General features: G+C 42.4%; 1 protein-coding gene across 1 annotated transcript in view; it reads right to left on the reverse strand.

Moving 5' to 3' along the window:
* Window positions 1-612: 612 nt before the first annotated feature.
* Window positions 613-20,546, reverse strand: part of LOC143783234 (CUB domain-containing protein 1-like) — a 44,554-nt gene continuing 24,620 nt past the window's right edge. The window contains exons 6-8 of the mRNA XM_077271652.1: window positions 10,281-10,649; window positions 3,507-3,591; window positions 613-1,211 (exon numbers count right to left, since the gene is read on the reverse strand). Coding sequence (XP_077127767.1) covers window positions 770-1,211; window positions 3,507-3,591; window positions 10,281-10,649 — 896 coding nt within the window. The 3' untranslated portion in view covers window positions 613-769. The remainder of the gene's footprint in view (window positions 1,212-3,506; window positions 3,592-10,280; window positions 10,650-20,546) is intronic.

Consider the following 20,546-nt stretch of genomic DNA (forward strand, 5'->3'; position numbering starts at 1 on the left):
CACACTTCAAGCCATTGACTCTTACAAAGATTCAGTCAAAGTAAGTCTTGAACAAAAAAATCCTAAGAAGAAGATGCGGAGCAGAAACCACTCAGGAGAACATAAGGTGATAATTGTTCTCAGGTCTTTTACACAAGCATTATATGGATGTCAAACTGGTCAGCCCATCGTGTGAATCTTGCCTTTACCTATAAATATTCTTTTCCGTTCACCAAATCATGTTGAGTTCTAGAAGTTTATTCAGGATTTCAATTTTTTTTTTCCTTCAGCTGAAAAATGAGTAGTCTACTGATAGAAATGGCTCCTGCCATAAGTTTTGCCTATTATAATTTGGAATATCACGTTAAAACCAATTCATTTTAGATATTAAAGTGGGATTAGTAAAACATGGTTGCTTTCTTCAAAAAACAGTGCAACATCTGTTCAATGGTTGTGTCTGGTAGTGAAGCCCAGCCCTATTACAGTAAATGGAGCTGTACTAAAAGACACATCTTTAGATATTTCACTATTTTATAAATTAAAAACAAAAATATACAACGTTTTGCTCCTTACGGCTTTTACTCGCTGTTCGTGGTGCCTGGCAGCTGCTGACTCGTACATTATTAACATTTCTTAGCGGACTGTTCTGTAATAACCGTAGCACCATGCTGTCCATAGGAGTCATTTCTCTGCTACAGGGTGCTCCCCGGATATAACGTACGTCTCCTGTGGATTGACTCCTCTGAGTCAAATAATAGCAAATAAATAATAGATGTCTTTTTTGGACTCATTAAATAGCTGTAGAGCCACTTCTTGAATCATCTATGTAGGGTAAACTAGTATCCTCATTTTCTACTGGCTGCCTTGAAATTGATTGAGAGAATACGTAAATCTCATTATCTTTCATTGAAAGAGCAAGGGGTTTATCCATTATATCTCCAGTCACACTTCCATCCTTTATTTCTTCTTTGGTGCTTCCATTAGGGAACGTGATTGGGGGAACAGGAGGGGCATCACCCATGGCGCCCTCAAATGGTCGATACACGTCAACCTCTGGGTCCGTGCCAGTGGTTTCTTGTAAGAGGTGGCCATAGACCATCGTATCATCAATGACTGCATAGATATGGGACTCGTTAGTCTTTCTTCCCTTCTTGAAAATGGCTTGGCGTCGAGGTGCTTCTGTGTTCACCTTGGAGTTGTATATACCCACAGGAGATTCAGTCTGCTTTTTCCTTTTAAAAAAAATAATCAAATATCAAATTTAAAAATACTTTGGCTTTCATGAATTATGATATTTCTACCTAAGTTTATTATATATGAGGATACAATAAAATAATGGCTAAAAGGACCTTTCAAAAATAGATAGTTTTAGATATTTTATTCCCGAAACACCAATGTGCTCATTTTTTTCCATCTTGAAATACATTGTAAACTAAACTTCATACTGTAGCCCCCTTAGTAAAGACCACAAAAAAATGTAACTAATCTCTCAAACAAGGATTTAAACCAAAAATGAGAAAAAAATAAAAATATACTCAGGGGACAAGTGGGAATAAATCTTGGCTCTTTCGACCTGGTGACAGGTACATTTTAAAGGGAACGAAAAATGCCTTTAACAAGCAGATGTGGGGTTAATTGGCAGTTTGAGGGTATGTGCACATGTTGCGGTTTTTGCTGCGGATCCGCAGCAGTTTTCCATGCGGTGTACAGTACCATGTTAACCTATGGAAAACAAAAACCGCTGTGCACATGCTGCGGAAAAAACCACGCGGAAACGCTGCTGTTTATTTTCCGCAGCATGTCAATTCTTTGTGTGGAATCGCCAGCGATTTTACACCTGCTCCATATTAAAAAAAACGCAGGTGTAAAACCGCAGAAGAATCCGCACAAAAACTGCAGAAAATCCGTAGAAAATCCGCGGCAAAAACGCAGTGTTTTTTCCCTGCGGATTTATCAAAATCAGTGTGGAAAAATCCACACAACAGTCCACAGCGTGTGCACATACCCTAATAATGTTTTGAACATGCTCAGCGCCCGCATTTAGAGCCCTACTGTGGGTAATAAATTAAATTTCCCCGGGCAGCGTTCGACATTCAGCCATGGGGGTAGTGTCAGCGTGGGGTCAGTCACCCCTCTGTGTATAGAGAGTCTGCTATAACTGCGCCCCTGGCACTGACTGACAGCAGACCCTAAAGCTAAGCCGCTGTCAGTCACCGTTCTCTAAGCACATAGCGGTGACTGAACCCACTCCGCACCACCCCTATGACTGAATGCCGACTGCTGCCAGGGGCATTCAATCCTGACAGGTGCTGGCTGTATATTTTGTGTTGAGGCTGAGAGTTTTCATTGTGTGACGAGATGTCATTTTTACTGGTACAATTTTGGGCAATACAATGTTAAACACAATGTTTTGATCTTTATTTCTTGCAGATGGGACATTGAGTGTGAAGACAAAAAAACATCATTTTTGCAGTTTTTTTTCTCTATAGAGTGTATACTGTAAGTGATACAGCAACATTATGTATTTGACTCTTTTTGCAGATTAAAATATTTTTTATTTTTTTACTTTAAGAAGGGGGGGTGGCAAAAAAAAAAAAAAAAAAAGTATTGCAGTGTATAGCGAAATTAACAATCCCTTTTGAACCCCATCCACAGGTGGACCTTTATAGGGGTACATACAGGAGGGGCCTTAGGTGGGCACCCTACTGCTAGAGCAACTCATTGGCATCATGTGATCCAGACGAAGAGGGGCTAATGGGCACCAGAACGTACTCCTACACCAACATTGACACCAATTTAGGCATTTAAGTGATTGAACAGCAGCAATTGTAGCTAGCTCTGATCTCTGATGTTAGAGGCAGGTGCCGACTGTATAGTGCAGCCAGCACCCGCCAGCTCCAGCAGCATGATAATTATGTTGTATAAATGTCATAGATTTTCATGAGAGATTTTACTGCAGATTTGCATTGAAATCTATGGCAGAATTTTTTTCTATTTACAATAGAAGTAGCAAACTGACTTCAGGACATCAAAGATCTTTGGAAAACAAAACATATGCCAAACGTAATTAGTCACAGGCAAGAATACGAGAATACTTTACTTGCCCCTATACCAAGATTTTATGAGGTAGGAATGGTAGTAGGGTTCCCCTGGCTAATAGGATATAGGGATGTGTGCGGGTGTGGAGGATTTTCCATCACTGCTCGCTACTCATCTTTCCAGTTACAAATGGAGATTTATCAAAACTTGATAAAATTACAAGTGGCATTCCCTATCCCATTTCAGAAGTTTAAGAAAATTAGACCTGTAGATGAATTGGCACTTTCTTGTAGTAGTTTTGATAAAACTTCTAATGAGCAGTACATATATGTGGCATGCCATCCAACATTAGTAGCACCACACACTATTTAGCATACCACAGATTTACACTGACAATGTGCAGGTTCTGGAATATTTTGAAAGTTGTAAATATTTCACTCTCATCTGACAGCATACAACAAATATATATAACCATTAAACATACTTACTTATTTTTGATGCAGCAAATTGTCGCGATTACGGCCAAAACTACAGCGATCGCTGAACACGCTGCAATCAGTATGATTTTTAAAACTGTAGAAAAAAAAATAAAAAGATACACAAGGATTTCATTTTTTATTATAGAAATTATATTATTGTCTGACACTTAATATACGATAGATATCGATGAATAATTTATTTGAATTTTAATGTATAGTTTTCTTTAATGGTCATGGTAATTTCAGAAAACTTTCCCTTTTTTGCACATTATATAGCAAATAAAATAATCTGCAAAACACTTAAAACTAAATAGTTTGCCTTAAAGGGAATCTGTCTGCAGTATTTTTGCTATGTAATCTGAGAGCAGCATGAGGCAGGGGCAGATACCCTGATTCTAGCAATGTATTACTTATAATTGCTGCACCCAGTAGTCAGTGTTCTCTGCTGCAGATCTAGCAGAGCTCAGTTGTTGAGCTGTGTATAACCCCGACCACACCACCGTTTTCTGTGTACATTGTACAGTCACTGAAAACTGCTACTCAGCAGTGGGAACATTGTTGGACTGGGAGACTGATACAAATGGGACAAGATTGATTGTATGGATGTAATAGATAGGTATCCCAGACATATATCGTGATCAATATGATTTCTTGCTTTAGAATATGAATACAAGGTTATTACAGGACAAACTATGGCTGCAGAAGGAGAATAGTCTAGTTTAAACTAGCTTTTATTGTTCACAAAAAAGGAGTACAATAACCTTGAAAAATATCAAAATAGTTGATAAGGCTACTTTCACACTAGCGTCGGTACGGGGCCGTCGCCATGCGTCGGCCCGATGTACGTTGTGAAATAAATGCACAGTGGGGGTAGCGGATGCAGCTTTTCAACGCATCCGCTGCCCATTCTGCAGTCCGGGGAGGAGGGGGCGGAGTTTCGGCCGCGCATGCGTGGTAGAAAATGGCGGACGCGATGCACAAAAAAAGTTACATGAAATGTTTTTTTGTGCCGACGGTCCGCCAAAACATGACGCATCCGTCGCACATCGGATGCAACGTGTGGCCATGCGTCGCTAATGCAAGTCTATGGAGAAAAAAACGCATCCTGCGGACAACTTTGCAGGATGCGTTTTTTCTCCAAAACGACGCATTGCGACGTACGTCACACGGTGCTAGTGTGAAAGTAGCCTAAGACCCTTGGAAAACGAACTAACTGCGCATGACCTTAAAAGGTAATCACGCGCTAGAAGCTTCTGGAAGTCTTCATTGCGCATGACAGTGCGTGATGAAGTATATAACTATGATTTTGTGAAGCAGACGTGCTGGCCGTCTTCATGTTTTCCCGGAATTTTCCTCCTCACTAAAATCGAGGTCCCTCCGATTGAGGAGTGATGCTATAATATCTAGTGTCGTATTGATGCTTATTAATTCCTATGTAATTTGTTATACGTTTATGACATGACTCTGAAAGTCACTATATATCCTTTAATTCATGCTTAAAATTGCTATTATATATGAATAAAATACTTTGTTTTACCACAAGAACTGTTCTCAGTTGTGCCTAACTTGCATGTTAGTGAGCGAGCTGTAGGTGTAAATGGAGTTGGTAAGACAGACTCAAGGCCAATTATCCAGTAGTGATAATCTCATGCTGACAAAACACTGATTGTATTGAAACAGCAAAACACAGCTTAATAAATAACACATCACTGTAATCAGGGTATCTGATTCTACAGTATGATTCTCTCAGATTATATATCAAAACCTGTTAACAGGTTTGTATTGAGATCATCATGCTGTAGGGGAATAGAGCCTGATTATAGTGATGTGTCACTTATTGGGCTGTGCTTCGCTGTTCCAATACAATCAGTGTTTTTTCAGCAGGAGATTATCACTACAAGACAACTGTCCTCCTGCCTCTTAAAGTACCTTCACACTAAACGATATCGCTAGCGATCCGTGACGTTGCAGCGTCCTGGATAGCGATATCGTTCTGTTTGACAGGCAGCAGCGATCAGGATCCTGCTGTGATATCGCTGGTCGTTGCTGAAAGTTCAGAACTTTATTTGGTCGTCAGATTGGCGTGTATCGTCGTGTTTGACAGCCAAAGCAACGATGCCAGCGATGTTTTACAATGGTAACCAGGGTAAATATCGGGTTACTAAGCGCAGGGCCACGCTTAGTAACCCGATGTTTACCCTGGTTACCATTGTAAAAGTAAAAAAAACAAACACTACATACTCACCTTCTGCTGTCTGTCACACGTCCCTTGCCGTCTGCTTCCTGCACTGACTGAGCGCCGGCCGTAAAGTGAAAGCACAGCACAGCGGTGAAGTCACCGCTGTGCTGTGCCTTACGGCCGGCAATCACAGTCAGTGCAGGAAGCAGATGGCAAGGGACGTGTGACAGACAGCAGAAGGTGAGTATGTAGTGTTTGTTTTTTTTACTTTTACAATGGTAACCAGGGTAAACATCGGGTTACTAAGCGTGGCCCTGCGCTTAGTAAACCGATGTTTACCCTGGTTACCCGGGGACCTCGGCATCGTTGGTCGCTGGAGAGCTGTCTGTGTGACAGCTCCCCAGCAACCACACGACTTACCAACGATCACGGCCAGGTCGTATCGCTGGTCGTGATCGTTGGTAAATCGTTTAGTGTGAAGGTACCTTTAGTCCAACTACACTCCCACCACTGATTAGCAGTTTTCTGTCAATATATGCAGCGCACCAGAGTCTTGGTCGTTGCAGTAGTGTCATTCTTCCACCAGGGGGAGTGATATTACGTCTGAAGGCAATAAAGGAGCTCTTCTGTACAGGTATCACAACCACACACACAACACACTTTATACTCCAGTCCACCAGGGGGAGCAAAGGTTCTATCTACTAGGCCACTCCTCACAGATAGGTAAAACTGGTGGGTTGGTTAGGAAGTTAGTAAGAGCCCGACGGAGTTTGGCAGAAGCTGGCTGGAGTGAGGTCCAGCCAGATCCAGACTGCGGTCTGAGGAGGACGAGGGTCCACGGAGCTGCGCCTGCCCCACGTGCGGCAGCATCCAAAGAGAGAGACATTGAAGGGAAGTGTGTTGCGGTGAGTGAGAAACGAAGGTATAGCAACAAGTGGATACCAGAGAGGCTAGTGGCCGGTGGCCGGAATACCGAGGGAGCGGCTGTCTCCGGGCCTTGCTCCGGAGACCGGCAGGACAGTCAATTCCAAGTTGGCTGCCCGACCTTAATACCTAGGAAGACACGGTGGCAACTTGTGGGGGTCAGGGCCTCTCTGGGGTCCCTATAAACAAGCCTCAGGCCATCAGTCATACGGGTTTTGTTCTATCCGACTAAGGGGAACAGTGAGAGGAGTAATAATAGTGAGGACCTCATTAGAGCTTATGCAAGTAGGGACATACTGTGTTACTGTGCGCATAGGAAGGCTATTGAATTCCACCTGGACAAGGAGACTCTGGATTTGCCTTCAGACCGGCTGGACTCTGCCTACCCCGTGATCTGGTGCCTTGGACTGTGGACACTGAAGCCTTCAGTAAAAGGTAAAGAGACTGCACCCTTGTGTCCTCGTTATTCACTGAGCCTCACACCATCCACCATCTACACTCTGGGAAGCCCTGGGGATATACTCACCTGTGGGGAGGTATACCATCAAGCTGCCATAACATCACCCCAGCGGACCCCTAAGCAGCGTCGGTCACCCTGACCGAATACCACAGGTGGCGTCACGAACACTTCCCCTTTAAAGACCTTTCCCTATTCCCATAAAGACTATTCCTTTTACTGGACACCCCTGAGGGCCACGGACCGGGTCAGCCACCGTGACATCCCCTGAACCGAAGGACCCGGTGCCGAGTACCCCACGGCCCTACTGGGGGCGATCCAACTATAATTCACAGGAAGCTGTGGGGATATATACACAGCTCTTTTGAGCTCTGCTAGATCTGCAGCAGAGAAAACTGATGCTATCACTACTACTGCACCCAATAAACTAAGTAGTAAATGGCTGGAATCAGAGTCAGTGTTCATATATCATGCTGCTGTCAGATTACATAGCAACAAATCTGCTGACAAATTGCCTTTCAGAGCGATTTGTCTCCCATCTGTAACTTGAATTACATCTGACAACACAACAGGCAATACATAGCATCTCTAGCAGCACTAACGGAGAAATGGATAAAGTTGACCAGCGATTTCTCATTTTTCCAACAAAATTTGCAAAACCATTTTTTCAGGGACCACCTTATGTTTGAAGTGACTTTGGGGTATTTTCTGTTATATTCACCCTCCATAGTGATACATTCTAAAAACTGCACTCTCCAAGATGCCCAAAACCACATTCAAGAAGTTTATTAACCCTTCGGGTGCTTCACAAGAACTAAAGCAATGTGGAAGGAAAAAGTGAACATTTTACTTTTTTCACAAAAAATTTACTTTGGAACCATTTTTTTTTATTTTCACAAGGATATCAAGAGAAAATGGACCATAAAATTTGTTGTGCAATTTCTCCTGAGTACGCTGATACTGCATATGTGGGGGTAAACCACTGTTTGGGTGCATGGCAGGGCTCAGAAGGGAAGGAGCACCATTTGACTTTTTGAACGCAAAATTGGCTGGAATCAATGGTGGCGCCATGTCACATTTGAAAACCCCTTGATGTACCTAAACAGTGGAAACCCCCAATTCTGGCTTCAACCCGAACCCCAGCACACCCCTAACCCTAACTTTAGCCCAACTCTAACCCTAATGGAAAAATGGAAATATTTTTTTTATTTCATTATTTTTCCTCCCCAACAAAGGGGGTGATAAAAGGGGGTTTATTTACTTTTTTTTTTTTTATTTTGATTACTGTGATAGTGTATCACAGAACCAATAGAAAATTTTTCCTATTGTTGCCAGGCGTCTGCTGGCAGACCTCAGAGGGTTCACTGTGCATGCGCCTGCCATTTTCTCCCACAAGACGACGCCGACAGCCCAGGGGACTTCACGGGGGCGTGCAGTGACACCACAGGTACCGGAAGGGGGGGGGGTGATCGGGGGACCCTATTTCTTTCTCCTCTGATGTACAATCACATCAGAGGAGAGAGAAATTAAATGGAAAATGGGGCTTTTTTGCGGTTGCTGTTATATCGGCGATCGCAACACCGGGGTCGGTAAAAATTGACCCGAATCATGTTCTCTGGGGTCTCAGCTACCCCCGGTAGACGAGACCCCGGATAAGTTAGAATGGCCCACTCTATCAATATATAAAATTAATCCGATTGGTAAACGGCGTAACTAGAAAAAAAGTCAAAACGCCATAAATACATTTTTTGGGTCACGGCAACATTGCATTACAATGCAATAACAGACAGACAATCAAAACATCGTATCTACACCAAAATGGTACCAACAAAAACGTCAGCTCAGCAGGCAAAAAATAAGCCCTTGCCCGGCCCCAAATGCCAAAAAACTGGAGACGCCACAGTTCTCGGAAAATGAAGCAATTTTTTTATTTTTTAAACTAAACTTTTGAAAAAATTTTCACCACATAAATAAAAAAAGAACCTATACATATTTGGTATCTATGACCTCGTAATGACCTGGAGAATCATAATGGCAGCTCAGTTTTAGCAATTTGGGAACATAGTAAAGAAAAACAAACACAATTGTGGAATTGCACTTTTTTTTGCAATTTCACCGTACTGGGAATTTTTTTCCCCGTTTTCCAGGACATGATATGGTAAAACCAATAGTGTCATTCAAAAGTACAAATCATCCCGCAAAAAACAAGCCCTCACTTCGACATATTGATGGAAAAAAAAAAAAAAAAGTTATGGCTCTGGGAAGAAGGGGAGCAAAAAATAGAAAAGCAAAAACAAAAAAGGGCTGCGGCGTGAAGAGGTTAGATTGCTGTTCATTCTGGGGCTGACCAGTCAAATGGGTGGTCCTAATCAGCGATTGACAGCTGTACATAGATCAATAATTACAGTAAACACTAACACTAAATAGAACCACCCACTTGACTGAAGTGCCCAGAAAAAGCTGAAATTTAAATATGTAAAGTTACACTGAATAATAATCATCCACTAAACATACATTATTCTGCTCAACTCCTCCTGCTATTTAACAAGATGCCTGTATATTGGACTGCATGATCTGTCACCAGGTTTTTGCTACCCCGTCTGAGAGAAGCATGATGTAGAGGCACAAACTCTGATTCCAGTGATGTTACTTACTGGGATGATTAGGGCAGTTTTGATACAATTGCGGTTTTATCTACTGTAACTCTACAAATTCACTGAATGCTGAGCTCTGATTGACAGCTTTCTGTGTACACTGTGCATAGGCAGAAAGATGCCAATCATTGGTAAGGGCGGAGTTATAAAAAGCTCATGAATATGGAGGATTACATGGCAGCAGGTTTACGAGTCCTTTGGTTATAATCTCCTCCTGATCAAACAGCAATTTTATCCAAACTACAGCAAGCAGCCCAGTAAAGTGACAGCTCTTCATAAAGGGTTTGTCTCTACGTCATATTATTCTCATTTTAGATGGTAAAAACCTGGTGACAGGTTTGTTACCTATACTGGAAAATACTGTATCTATCGGCTATTACTGGTCACAGAATTGTTGCAAGTGTTGCACTGGCTTTCTTGACTTTGCCTTTAGACCACAATCTGCTGGACCCTCCTAATGTTGCAGTTCTGTCAATTTCTTTAATGGCACAGCATGAACATGGGGTACAAATGTGATGCATCAAACTCTTAGACAAACCAATGCACTTGATCTTGTGGTTTTATCATACCTGGGGACACTTGGCTGAAGGTAATAGACCACGATAGTTTAAGCTTCTTTGATGATGACCATGGTTTGCAGTTGGAAATGTTCACCCAGAATGCAGAGTACATCTCCAACGCACCTGGTAGTTGTTGATCTTCTCTTCGTTCTATGCCTGACCCATCACCTATCTCTTCTTTTACTTTGACATACGCGTGGTTCCCTTCACAATTTATGTCCATCATGTCTTGTCCAAATTTTAGCCTCGCAAATTGTTTTTTAGGCATATTAATACTCCATGAAACAGACACATAATCTGGAAGCCCATAATCCCAGTGTGGTGTTTGTAGGTAAATGGTGTCTTCAGTTTTTGGAGACACAGTGAATATGCACTCCTCTGAAAAGAAAAAACAAAACACTAATGATTAAAACGCCAAATAGAATATAAATTATAGAAAATATTTAAAAAAGCCGAATAGAATATAAAATAGAAACTGTGTGTATTTTGAAAAAAATAAAGAAGATTGAAACCCTGTAATATAGAAAAATCAGTAGGACATTCCTGCATTATTAACAAGCATTGCCAAGAAAACATAAATATATCACTAGTAGTGATGAGCGAGTGTACTCGTTGCTCGGGTTTTCCTGAGAATGCTCAGGTGGTCTCTGAGTATTTTGGCGTGCTCAGAGATTTAGTTTTCGTTGCCGCAGCTGCATGATTTGCGGCTGCTAGACAGCTTGAATACATGTGGTGATTCCCTAGCAACCAGGCAACCCTCCACATGTACTCAGCCTGGCTAGCAGCCGCAAATCATGCAGCTGAGGCTACGAAAACTAAATCTCCGAGCACTAACAAATACTAGGAGACCACCTGAGCATGCTTGGGAAAACCCGAGCAACGAGTATACTCGCTCATCACTAATCGCTAGTAATTATATACCCATCAGACATCACATTAAAACCATCAAATCACCTTAAATCCATCTAATATTGTGTAGGTTCCTCTTATACTGCCAAAACAGACATTGAGACATGAATTCCACAAGATCTCTGAAGAGGTATTGTGGTATCCAGCATTTTTTTCTTATTTTTTTTTTTTTTTAAAGGGAATCTGTGAAATGGTTTTTGCTACCTCATCTGAGAGCAGCATAATGGAGGAAAAGTTGCCCTGAATCCAATGATGTATCACTTAGTTTACTGAGTGCAGCAGTTGTGACACAGAATTTTCAGAGGTAGCATGTAGCAAAGCTCCGAAGTTGCTCCCCCACCCACACCACAGCTTTCTGTGTACATCATCTATTGACAGTGAGCTGGTTATCAGAGAAAGGGTCAATGTACGGAAACAACAGCAGAGTAGTAAGTGATACATCCCTGATATCTGTGTCTTAGATGTACAGATGTGCTGTCCTCCAATTAAATAGCAAAAACCTGCTGACAGATTCCCTTTAAGTTGTGAGAATCAGGCTACAAGAACTTGTATTTCTGGCACATCCCACAGATGCTCAACTGGATGGAGACCTGGGAAACCAAGTCAACAACTTTATTTCCATATTCTCAAACTATTCCTGAACAATTTTTTCAGTTCGATGGGGTGAAATATATTGCTGTAAAAGGCCACATACATTAAGGCCATGAAGGGTGTACCCTGTCTGTGACAATAGTTGGTGTTATACATCAAAAGTAATGTCCATGTTTATTGCTAGGACCAGTCTGTCACAAGGGTGTCATGTCCCCCTGGAAGACCTGTAATTAGACGGTCATGTAAGGTAATGAATTGCAGGTCGTCTTTATAGTTGTTGCACTTTATGTCCCAATTTAAATGGATTTGGTTTAGTTTAGTGGTGCTGAAGAGATTAACAACCCTTTCTATGCTGGTCAGAAACATGTGTAACATCCCAGGAAGCCAGTTGTTACAGTGGTATTGTCTGCCTCACGGGGAGGGTGATGCCATGCCTGGAAGCGAGGAAGGATCCCTTTAACAGGTAACGAGTACATACAACACTGTTCTGACTCCAGGCCAGAAGTGGGAGCTCTGATCCAGTTTGTGAGTGGCTTCCCTATATATTCTGGCTGGAGGAGGAGTTAGGCATTCAGTCGACAGGAGAGCTGGAGCTGTGCAGACATGAGGTTCTGCAGCTCCTGTCAGAGCAGTCTGTGAGAGACTGTGAGGGGAGAAGAGGCGAAGGAGAAGAAAGCTACTGGGAGTGGAGCCGAGAGAGGGCTCACTCCAGAATCAGCGCAGGAACTGGAGGCCAGAATTCTGAGGTTGTGGGGGTAACTGTATGCCCCACAGCAGAAACTGGCGGGCAGGGGATTTCAAGTCGCCTATCCACCATTACATCCGAACACAGCAGCATATAGAGCCTGGAGTCACCGAAAGTAGGGACACCTGTAAAAAGGCTCAAGTTGCCTGCCATACAGATTTTGTCCTAGTAATAAGACAGAGACAAAGTGAAGACCTTGTGTGAAGCCTTAGGCAGCAAGGGACTACAATACAGTGCAGTAAGGAAGGCTTCCAACCCCACCTGGCTAGGGGGATCCTGAATCGCTTCCAGGCTGGCCAGACCTCATCATCACCTGTGATACGTACCCTGGACTGTGGCTGCATACGACCAGTAAAAGGTAAAGAGACAGCAACCTTGTGTCCTCCAATTCTTTCCGGCACTACACCATCTGTTATCTTTGCCTACTACACCAGGAGCCCTGGGGACTAAGCTTCACCTGTGGGAAGCTATACCATCCCTGCTGCAATATCATCATCACCAGTGGACCCCTTTAAGCAGCGTCGGTTGTCCCTGACCGAATACCACAGGTGGCGTCACGAGCACTCTTTATTTTCTTACAAACCATCCTTTTTAAAGACCTTCCCTTTAACTTGGACGCCAAGGGCCATGAACCGGGTCACTGCCACCGTGACCACCCCCTTAATGACCACCGGACCTGGCCAGAGTACCTCAGGGTCCGAGCGGGTGCTCCACATGCAGCTCCATTTCAGCTGCTTATGATCTAGTCATTACTTATAAAAACTGGTCAGACCTTCTTTTCCCTGCCGGTGAAAGATTAGTCTTCCTGTGCTGTGTGCTAAAGCTAAGTGGTTGCAGTAGAGTTGTTGTAATCATGTTCTGTGGTTTGATGTTGTAAATGTGTGTTTATCTCTTGGTCCCTGTTCCCATTTAGTTTATTCCTCCCTGTCCATATCCTCATCTCTATTGTTGGTTAGTGCTCTTGTATGGTAGAGATTTTCTGTTATTCTTGTTTTGTCTTTGCATTTTGTTTACCTTACATTTCTGTCCCATGCCTCATGGGGTGGGGAGGAAGACCGAAGAGGGTTTAACAGGAGTATAGTAAAGTCGGAGACTTAGGGTATGTGTCCACGTTCAGGATTGCATCAGGATTTGGTCAGGATTTTACGTCAGTATTTGTAAGCCAAAACCAGGAGTGGGTGATAAATGCAGAAGTGGTGCATATGTTTCTATTATACTTTCCTCTATTTGTTCCACTCCTGGTTTTGGCTTACAAATACTGACGTAAAATCCTGACCAAATCCTGATGCAATCCTGAACGTTGACATACCCTAAGGCTACTTTCACACTTCCATTGTTACGGGGCCGTCGCAAACCGTCGGCCCGACGTACGTTGTGCTAAATTTAGCAGTTTTACAACGCATCTGCTGCCCATTGTGATTTCCGGGGAGGAGGGGGCGGAGTTTTGGCCACGCATGCGCGGTCAAAAATGGCGGACCCGTCGCACAGAAAAAGTTACATTGAACTTTGTGTGTCGCGGCCGCCAAAACACGACGCATCCATTGCATTGGCCATACGTCGCAATGCGTTGCTAATGCAAGTCTATGGAGAAAAAACGCATCCTGCGGGCAACTATGCAGGATGCGTTTTTTTCTCCAAAACGACGTATTGTGACGTAGGCCATAAGACGGAAGTGTGAAAGTAGCCTTAGGCCTCTGAGACATGGCCAAGGTAAGGAAGACTGAAACCCAACCACCTCTGACCAAGACACAGGAGTTGAAACATCAAAACTGGGTCAAGAAATATCTGAAGACACGTTTTTCAAAGATTTTAAAGGACAGATAAAAATGAGAGTGACTCTTTATGGATAAGGTGCATGGGCCAGTGGCTGGACCTCCACTGCGACTCAGGCACGAGAAAGGTGGCGGTGGGGTACTGCTATAGGCTGGAATTATTAAAGATGAGCTAGCTGGACTTTTTTGGGTTGAAGACTGACTAAAAATCAACACCTAAACCTACGGTCAGTTTTTAGAAGACACTTTCTTCAAGCAGCGGTACAGGAAAAAAATTCTGCATATTTCCAGAAAAACATGAACATAAATTGAGTACTCCACTGCTTGACTAGCTAGTAAAAGCCTTAAAGATGAAACAATAATGACATAACCCCTTCCTCACCTGAGCCAAACCTTATAGAGAACTTGTGAGCCCTTCTTAAATGGGAGAGAAGAAAAGTCACCTCTTTGACAGTGTCTGGGAGGCTGTGGTTGGTGTTGCCCAAAAAGTTGATAGTCAACAGATTAAAAACGTGACAATAGATGGAAAACTTATGACTTATTGAAAAGATTGGTGGGTATATTGGTCACTGATATTACTTTGAAATGTCAAATGTATTTTTGTACATTTTGGAGCTTGGTTATTATTCTCACTTTACATTTTTCATTTAGTTGCATAATAATTCTGCACACATGAATATTCTCCTAAGACAAAACATCACTTTTATTTTTATAAATATTCAAGTTTCTGAACCTTTTTTTCATGGATAGCACTGTAGTTGTTCAATAATAAAATTAACTCTACTGTAGCTCTTATTCTCGTCCGGACTATTTTAAACACTCTACTAATCAATCTCTTTCTAAACGCTCCCCTCTCCAATCTGTCTTCAATGCTGCAGCTAGAATCATATTCCTCACCAACCGTTACACCGATGCCTCTACCCTGTGCCAGTCATTGCACTGTTTACCCATGCACTCCAGAGTTCAATATAAATTTATCACTCAACCACAAAGCGCTCCACGGTTCAGCACCACTCTACATTTCCATCGTCTCAGTCTACCACCCTTCCCGTTCTCTCCATTCTGCTAGTGACCCAAGATTAACATCCTCAATAATCTGAGCCTCCCACTCCTGTCTCCAAGACTTCTCGTGTGCTGCGCCAATTCTTTGGAATGCACTACCCAGGACAATTCGATTCATCCTTAATACCCAGTTTTAAGCGTGCCCTAAAAATGCATTTCTTGAGACTGTCATAACCGCCTCAACATATTTATCTATCAATGTTTTGCCCATTTAAATTTTTCTTCAAAACCAGGACCCTCGTATCAGCTGTTCTGAAAAAGACATGCATTTAATAGCCCTCTGTGTCTGTACTTTTACACATACTGGTTGGTTACCGGATCATGCAGCATTACATGAACACCCTATTTATTATATTGATGGCTGGACTGTACAATGCAAGCATTTGTTACCGTCCACCTTTAGTGTCTCCCCTATTTCCTCATAGATTGTAAGCTTACGAGCAGGGCTCTCATTCCTCTTGGTATCTGTTGTTTATGCAATTATTGTTATTCTGCAATGTCTGTTATTGTCTGTACAAGTCCCCTCAAAAAATGTCAAGTAACATAGTATTTAAGGTTGAAGGAAGACTTTAAGTCCATCTAGTTCAATCCATAGCCTAATATGTCGATCCAGAGGAAGGGAAAAAAAACCCATGCGGCAAACACTAAGCTCTACATTGGGGGGAAAAAAAAAAATCCTTCCCAACTCCACATACGGCAATCAGACTAGTTCCCTGGATCAACGCCCTATCAAGGCATCTAATATGTATAACCTGTAACATTATACTTTTCAAGAAAGGAATCAAGTCCCTTCTTAAACTTTAGTAATGAATCACTCATTACAGCATCATACGGCAGAGAGTTCCATAGTCTCACTGCTCTTACAGTAAAGATTGCGCATCTGTGATTATGATTAAAGGTCTGCGAGTAAAAAGATCATCAGAAAGGTCTTTGTACTGTCCCCTCATATATTTATACATTAAAATAAGATCACCCCTTAGTCTTCGTTTTTCCAAACTAAATAGCCCCAAGTGTAATAACCTATCTTGGTATTGCAGACCCCCCCAGTCCTCTAATAACCTTGGTCGCTCTTCTCTGCACCCGCTCCAGTTCAGCTATGTCTTTCTTATACACCGGAGACCAGAACTGTACACAGTATTCTAAGTGTGGTCGAACTAGTGACTTGTATAGAGGTATAATTATGTTCTCCTCATGAGCATCTATGCCTATTTTAATGCATCCTATTACGGTATTTTATTTGCCTTTGCTGCAGATGCCTGACACTGGCCACTAAATGCGAGTTTGTCGTCCACCCATACACCCAGGTCTTTTTCAGTGACAGTTTTGCTCAGTGTTTTACAATTAAGCACATAAATTATACATCTTATTTCTTCTTCCCAAGTGCATGACCTTACATTTATCCCCATTAAAGCTCATTTGCCATTTATTAGCCCAAGCTTCTAGTTGACATAAATCATCCTGTAATATAAAATTGTCCTCCTCTGTATTGATTACCCTGTAGAATTTAGGGTCATCTTCAAATATTGAAATTCTACTCTGTTTGCCCCCTACAAGGTCATTAATAAATATGTTAAAAGTGCTGCGGAATATGTTGGCACTTTAGAAATAAAATTATTATTAAAATGAATCACTAATAAATATTAATAAAATTAATCAAAAGTACAAATTGCCTAATCATTTTCCACACAGAGTAATCATCACAATTTGGTCCCTGTCAAGAGCTTTTTTTCTTTTTTTAGGGAGCAGTGATCAAAATAAAAAAATTATATATTCTGTTGTGATTTTGCAGTGTATGCTAAAGGGACTGTCACCCCAAAAATCGTACCTGACCTAAGCCCACCGGCATCAGGGGCTGGCGGTCACTGTGCAGTCCAGTCCGATGGGCGTCAGGAGGTGCTGGACCCGGATCACATCTTCATTCGATGACGTCCTCTTCTTGTCTTCTTGCAGCGGCTCCGACGCAGGCGTGCTTTGTCTGCCCTGTTGAGGGCAGAGCAAAGTACTGCAGTGCGCAGGGTCTCTGACCTTTCCCTGCGCCTGAGCACTGCAGTACTTTGCTCTGCCCTCAACAGGGCAGACAAAGCACGCCTGCGTCGGAGCCGCTGCAAGAAGAGAAGAAGAGGACGTCCTCGAAGGAGGAGATCGGGGGCCGTCGGAAGGTGAGAATAACCATATTTTTTATTTTATTATTTTTAACATTCTATCTTTTACAATTGATGCTGCATAAGCAGCATCAATAGTAAAAAGTTGGTTACACTTGTCAAGCACTATGATTGACAAGTGTGAACAACCTGTCAATCACTTTTCCAAGCGATGCTTCAAATTGCTTTGGAAGTGCAAGCATTCTGCAAGCTAAAAACGCTTGTGTTTTGCAGGAAAATGCATGCAAATTCCGCATGCGTTTTACCCACGGCAGGGAGTTGCAGAAATGCTATGGACATTTCCGCAGCATTTCTGCAACGTGGGCACATAGGCTTAGGGGGCCGCCCCTTTCTGAGATGCTTCAGACTGCTGCTGGAGATGAGATACTTGTACTGCTTCACGGTAGAAACAACCGTGTATATCTGTCAGCATTGTTTGCATTCATTTTTAGGGTTCTGAGGTCTCAAGTCTAAAAAAATAAATATAATCATAGACCATTTCCCTCTATAATGATTCAAACTCCTAAATTTATTTTGAGCTGTTGACTATATACATTACGACAATATAATGGGGTACAATGGTGTGCACTCAGTCAATTTTGGACGAGGTGCTAGTGTCACGGACTGGAAAGTCCTAGTAATCAAATATTATTTGGAAGACACTGCACACTCTAGTGATAATTTATGCAAGATAATATGAGTTTATTTAGACATAACTCAATATAGGTAACACATGGGAGCACATCTACAAACATTGGATAAGCGACCTAATATAATAACACAACATGACGTTTTGACTCTCCCGAGTCTTAATCATACCATCGCTTAGTATGCTGATAATGATACGCAAATGTAGCAACTCCTTGGTTTTGGATATGTGGGTAGTGCTAGTTGCTGTTAAGGTAAACACAAGCCAATGGCTGTACGCTGCCCTGTGTGTGGCACCTGTGTGATTGTCTTGAATAGCGGCGCTTTTCTTCCGATTATCCCACTCCCGATTTTGGCTTAGAAATACTGATGTAAATTAGTGACCAAATACGCAAAGTGTGCACGTGGCCTTAGATGCGGGTCCTGGCTGAAATACATAGCCCTTACCTGCTAGGTAGGAGGGGAGTTCTCACCCCATACACCCGCAACCAACTATAAACTTGCTTGTTAGACAATACCTGCATATGTTGCGGGTGTGTGAGGGGACTCAAACATATTTTTTGAACACGACAAAGACACTTGGTTAGTACACGAGAATGCTCGGATAACACCTTACCCGAGCACGTTCGCTGATCACTACTTGCAACCTTTAAACCCCCCCCAAAAAAAAACAAACAACTCTTACAGGGCACACTGCATTCTGTGTTTATACGCTAGTACATTAGTCACTATTGCATTACTTCCCAATCCAAGACAGTCTGGTGTCACTGGGAAGGGACTGCAGTGGTGCATTCAGGGTACAGAGTGTACAAATTTTTTTTATTGCGCACAAATCCTACAAGAAATAAATGTGTCCTTGAAAATAGGAGAAAAAATGAGTCAAAATTAGCCCAAATTAACATAAAAAGTTTATAATTTATTGAATTTAGATAGTAATGACTAAAACATACATTTAGCATACAGTAAATAATGATACATGGGATTGTGCAAAGTGATCAATCCCTAGGTGCAACCAATAGTCCAGGTATACAGACGGGACACAAATATCTCCAATCACAATAAGGGTTACCCAATAATTTCCCCTAAACCATAAGGCTCGTATCTAGCACATGGAGTAAACCTCAATATTAAAAGGCTATGCAAGTTAGAACCACAGAGTACCATGTGCCCGGTCTACACTGACCATAACATATCCTAAGGGAAAAAGGGAAGGGGAATGGATGTATTAATTACCCATATTGAGCGAGGTGTCCGATCTGCGTCCTGGTACCGTACCCCAACGCGCATACGAAGTGGTAGAAATATCTAAACATGGCCGGAATATCCTTGATAATGGGAAGTGAACCTGACAGGAGGGAGCCAACCGTACAAAGTACAGCCTAAAGCCAGAAAGCGCTGTGGGTTGTGGGCCCAAGGAAGATAGGAAAGGAGTGGGACTGAAGAGGCAACACGCAAGTTGGTCCTGGAAGCATAGGAACAAGACTAGGCTGACTAGGTCGGGGCACAGGTACTACTGCAGAAGTGTGCTATAGAGAGGCGGAAAGAAAATAATATGGAGATGGAACATTCAAGCAGTTTACGCAGTTTAAATTACAAGTACTTTGCAAATGCTATGCCGCCACTCAATCGTTATACCTGTACCTTTGTGCAAAACAAAAGATAACGTAAACACAAAAGTCTTGCTAACAATTCTATATACACTATACCAGTTTCAACAGAAAAGAATGTTCTTTTTCAATAAAGTGTACTGAGCTCTTCCTTTTTTATTGCTTAAATTGGGAGTGCTTATACCATCATGCAGTATGTGACCCAAGTGATGGATATAACCCTATCACGCGCACACCTACAAAGAAACCCTTTGTACTGGTGCCTGGGGTTGCAGCACTACACCTTGACTCGTGCAACCTTTACAGGTCATCAATATCTGATTGGTGGGGGTGCCAAGCGTCAAACCCTCACCCATCAGCTCTTCCCAGCACCGTCTGGAAGTGCTCAGTAGCGGATCTACACAGCACAACTCAGTCAATGTTATAATCAACATGGTCGGGTACTGCACATCTGCCTGCTATATTATTGACATAGCTCTGCTATGTCGCTTTGCAACTGAACACTTCTAGCTGACTCCAGGAACAGCTGATTGGCAGGGGTGCATTCACAGCGATCAGATATTGATGACCTATACTAAATGATAGGACATCAACGTAAAATTCCAAGACAACCCCCTTTAATATTAGATTTTGCCTATAGCATCCAGTAATGCAGAGTAGATCACCACGCTATAGTCTACACATCCTGTTTAGTTACTAGTCTGCAAATCCCAAGAGACTTAAAGCGGAGACAATGAGCGCCTGGATGGATCAAGGTATGACTTTCAAGGCCCATGGTGTTGGGGATTATAGGTTGAATG

This window comes from Ranitomeya variabilis, chromosome 6, assembly GCF_051348905.1.
Source record: "Ranitomeya variabilis isolate aRanVar5 chromosome 6, aRanVar5.hap1, whole genome shotgun sequence".
Taxonomy (NCBI): domain Eukaryota; kingdom Metazoa; phylum Chordata; class Amphibia; order Anura; family Dendrobatidae; genus Ranitomeya; species Ranitomeya variabilis.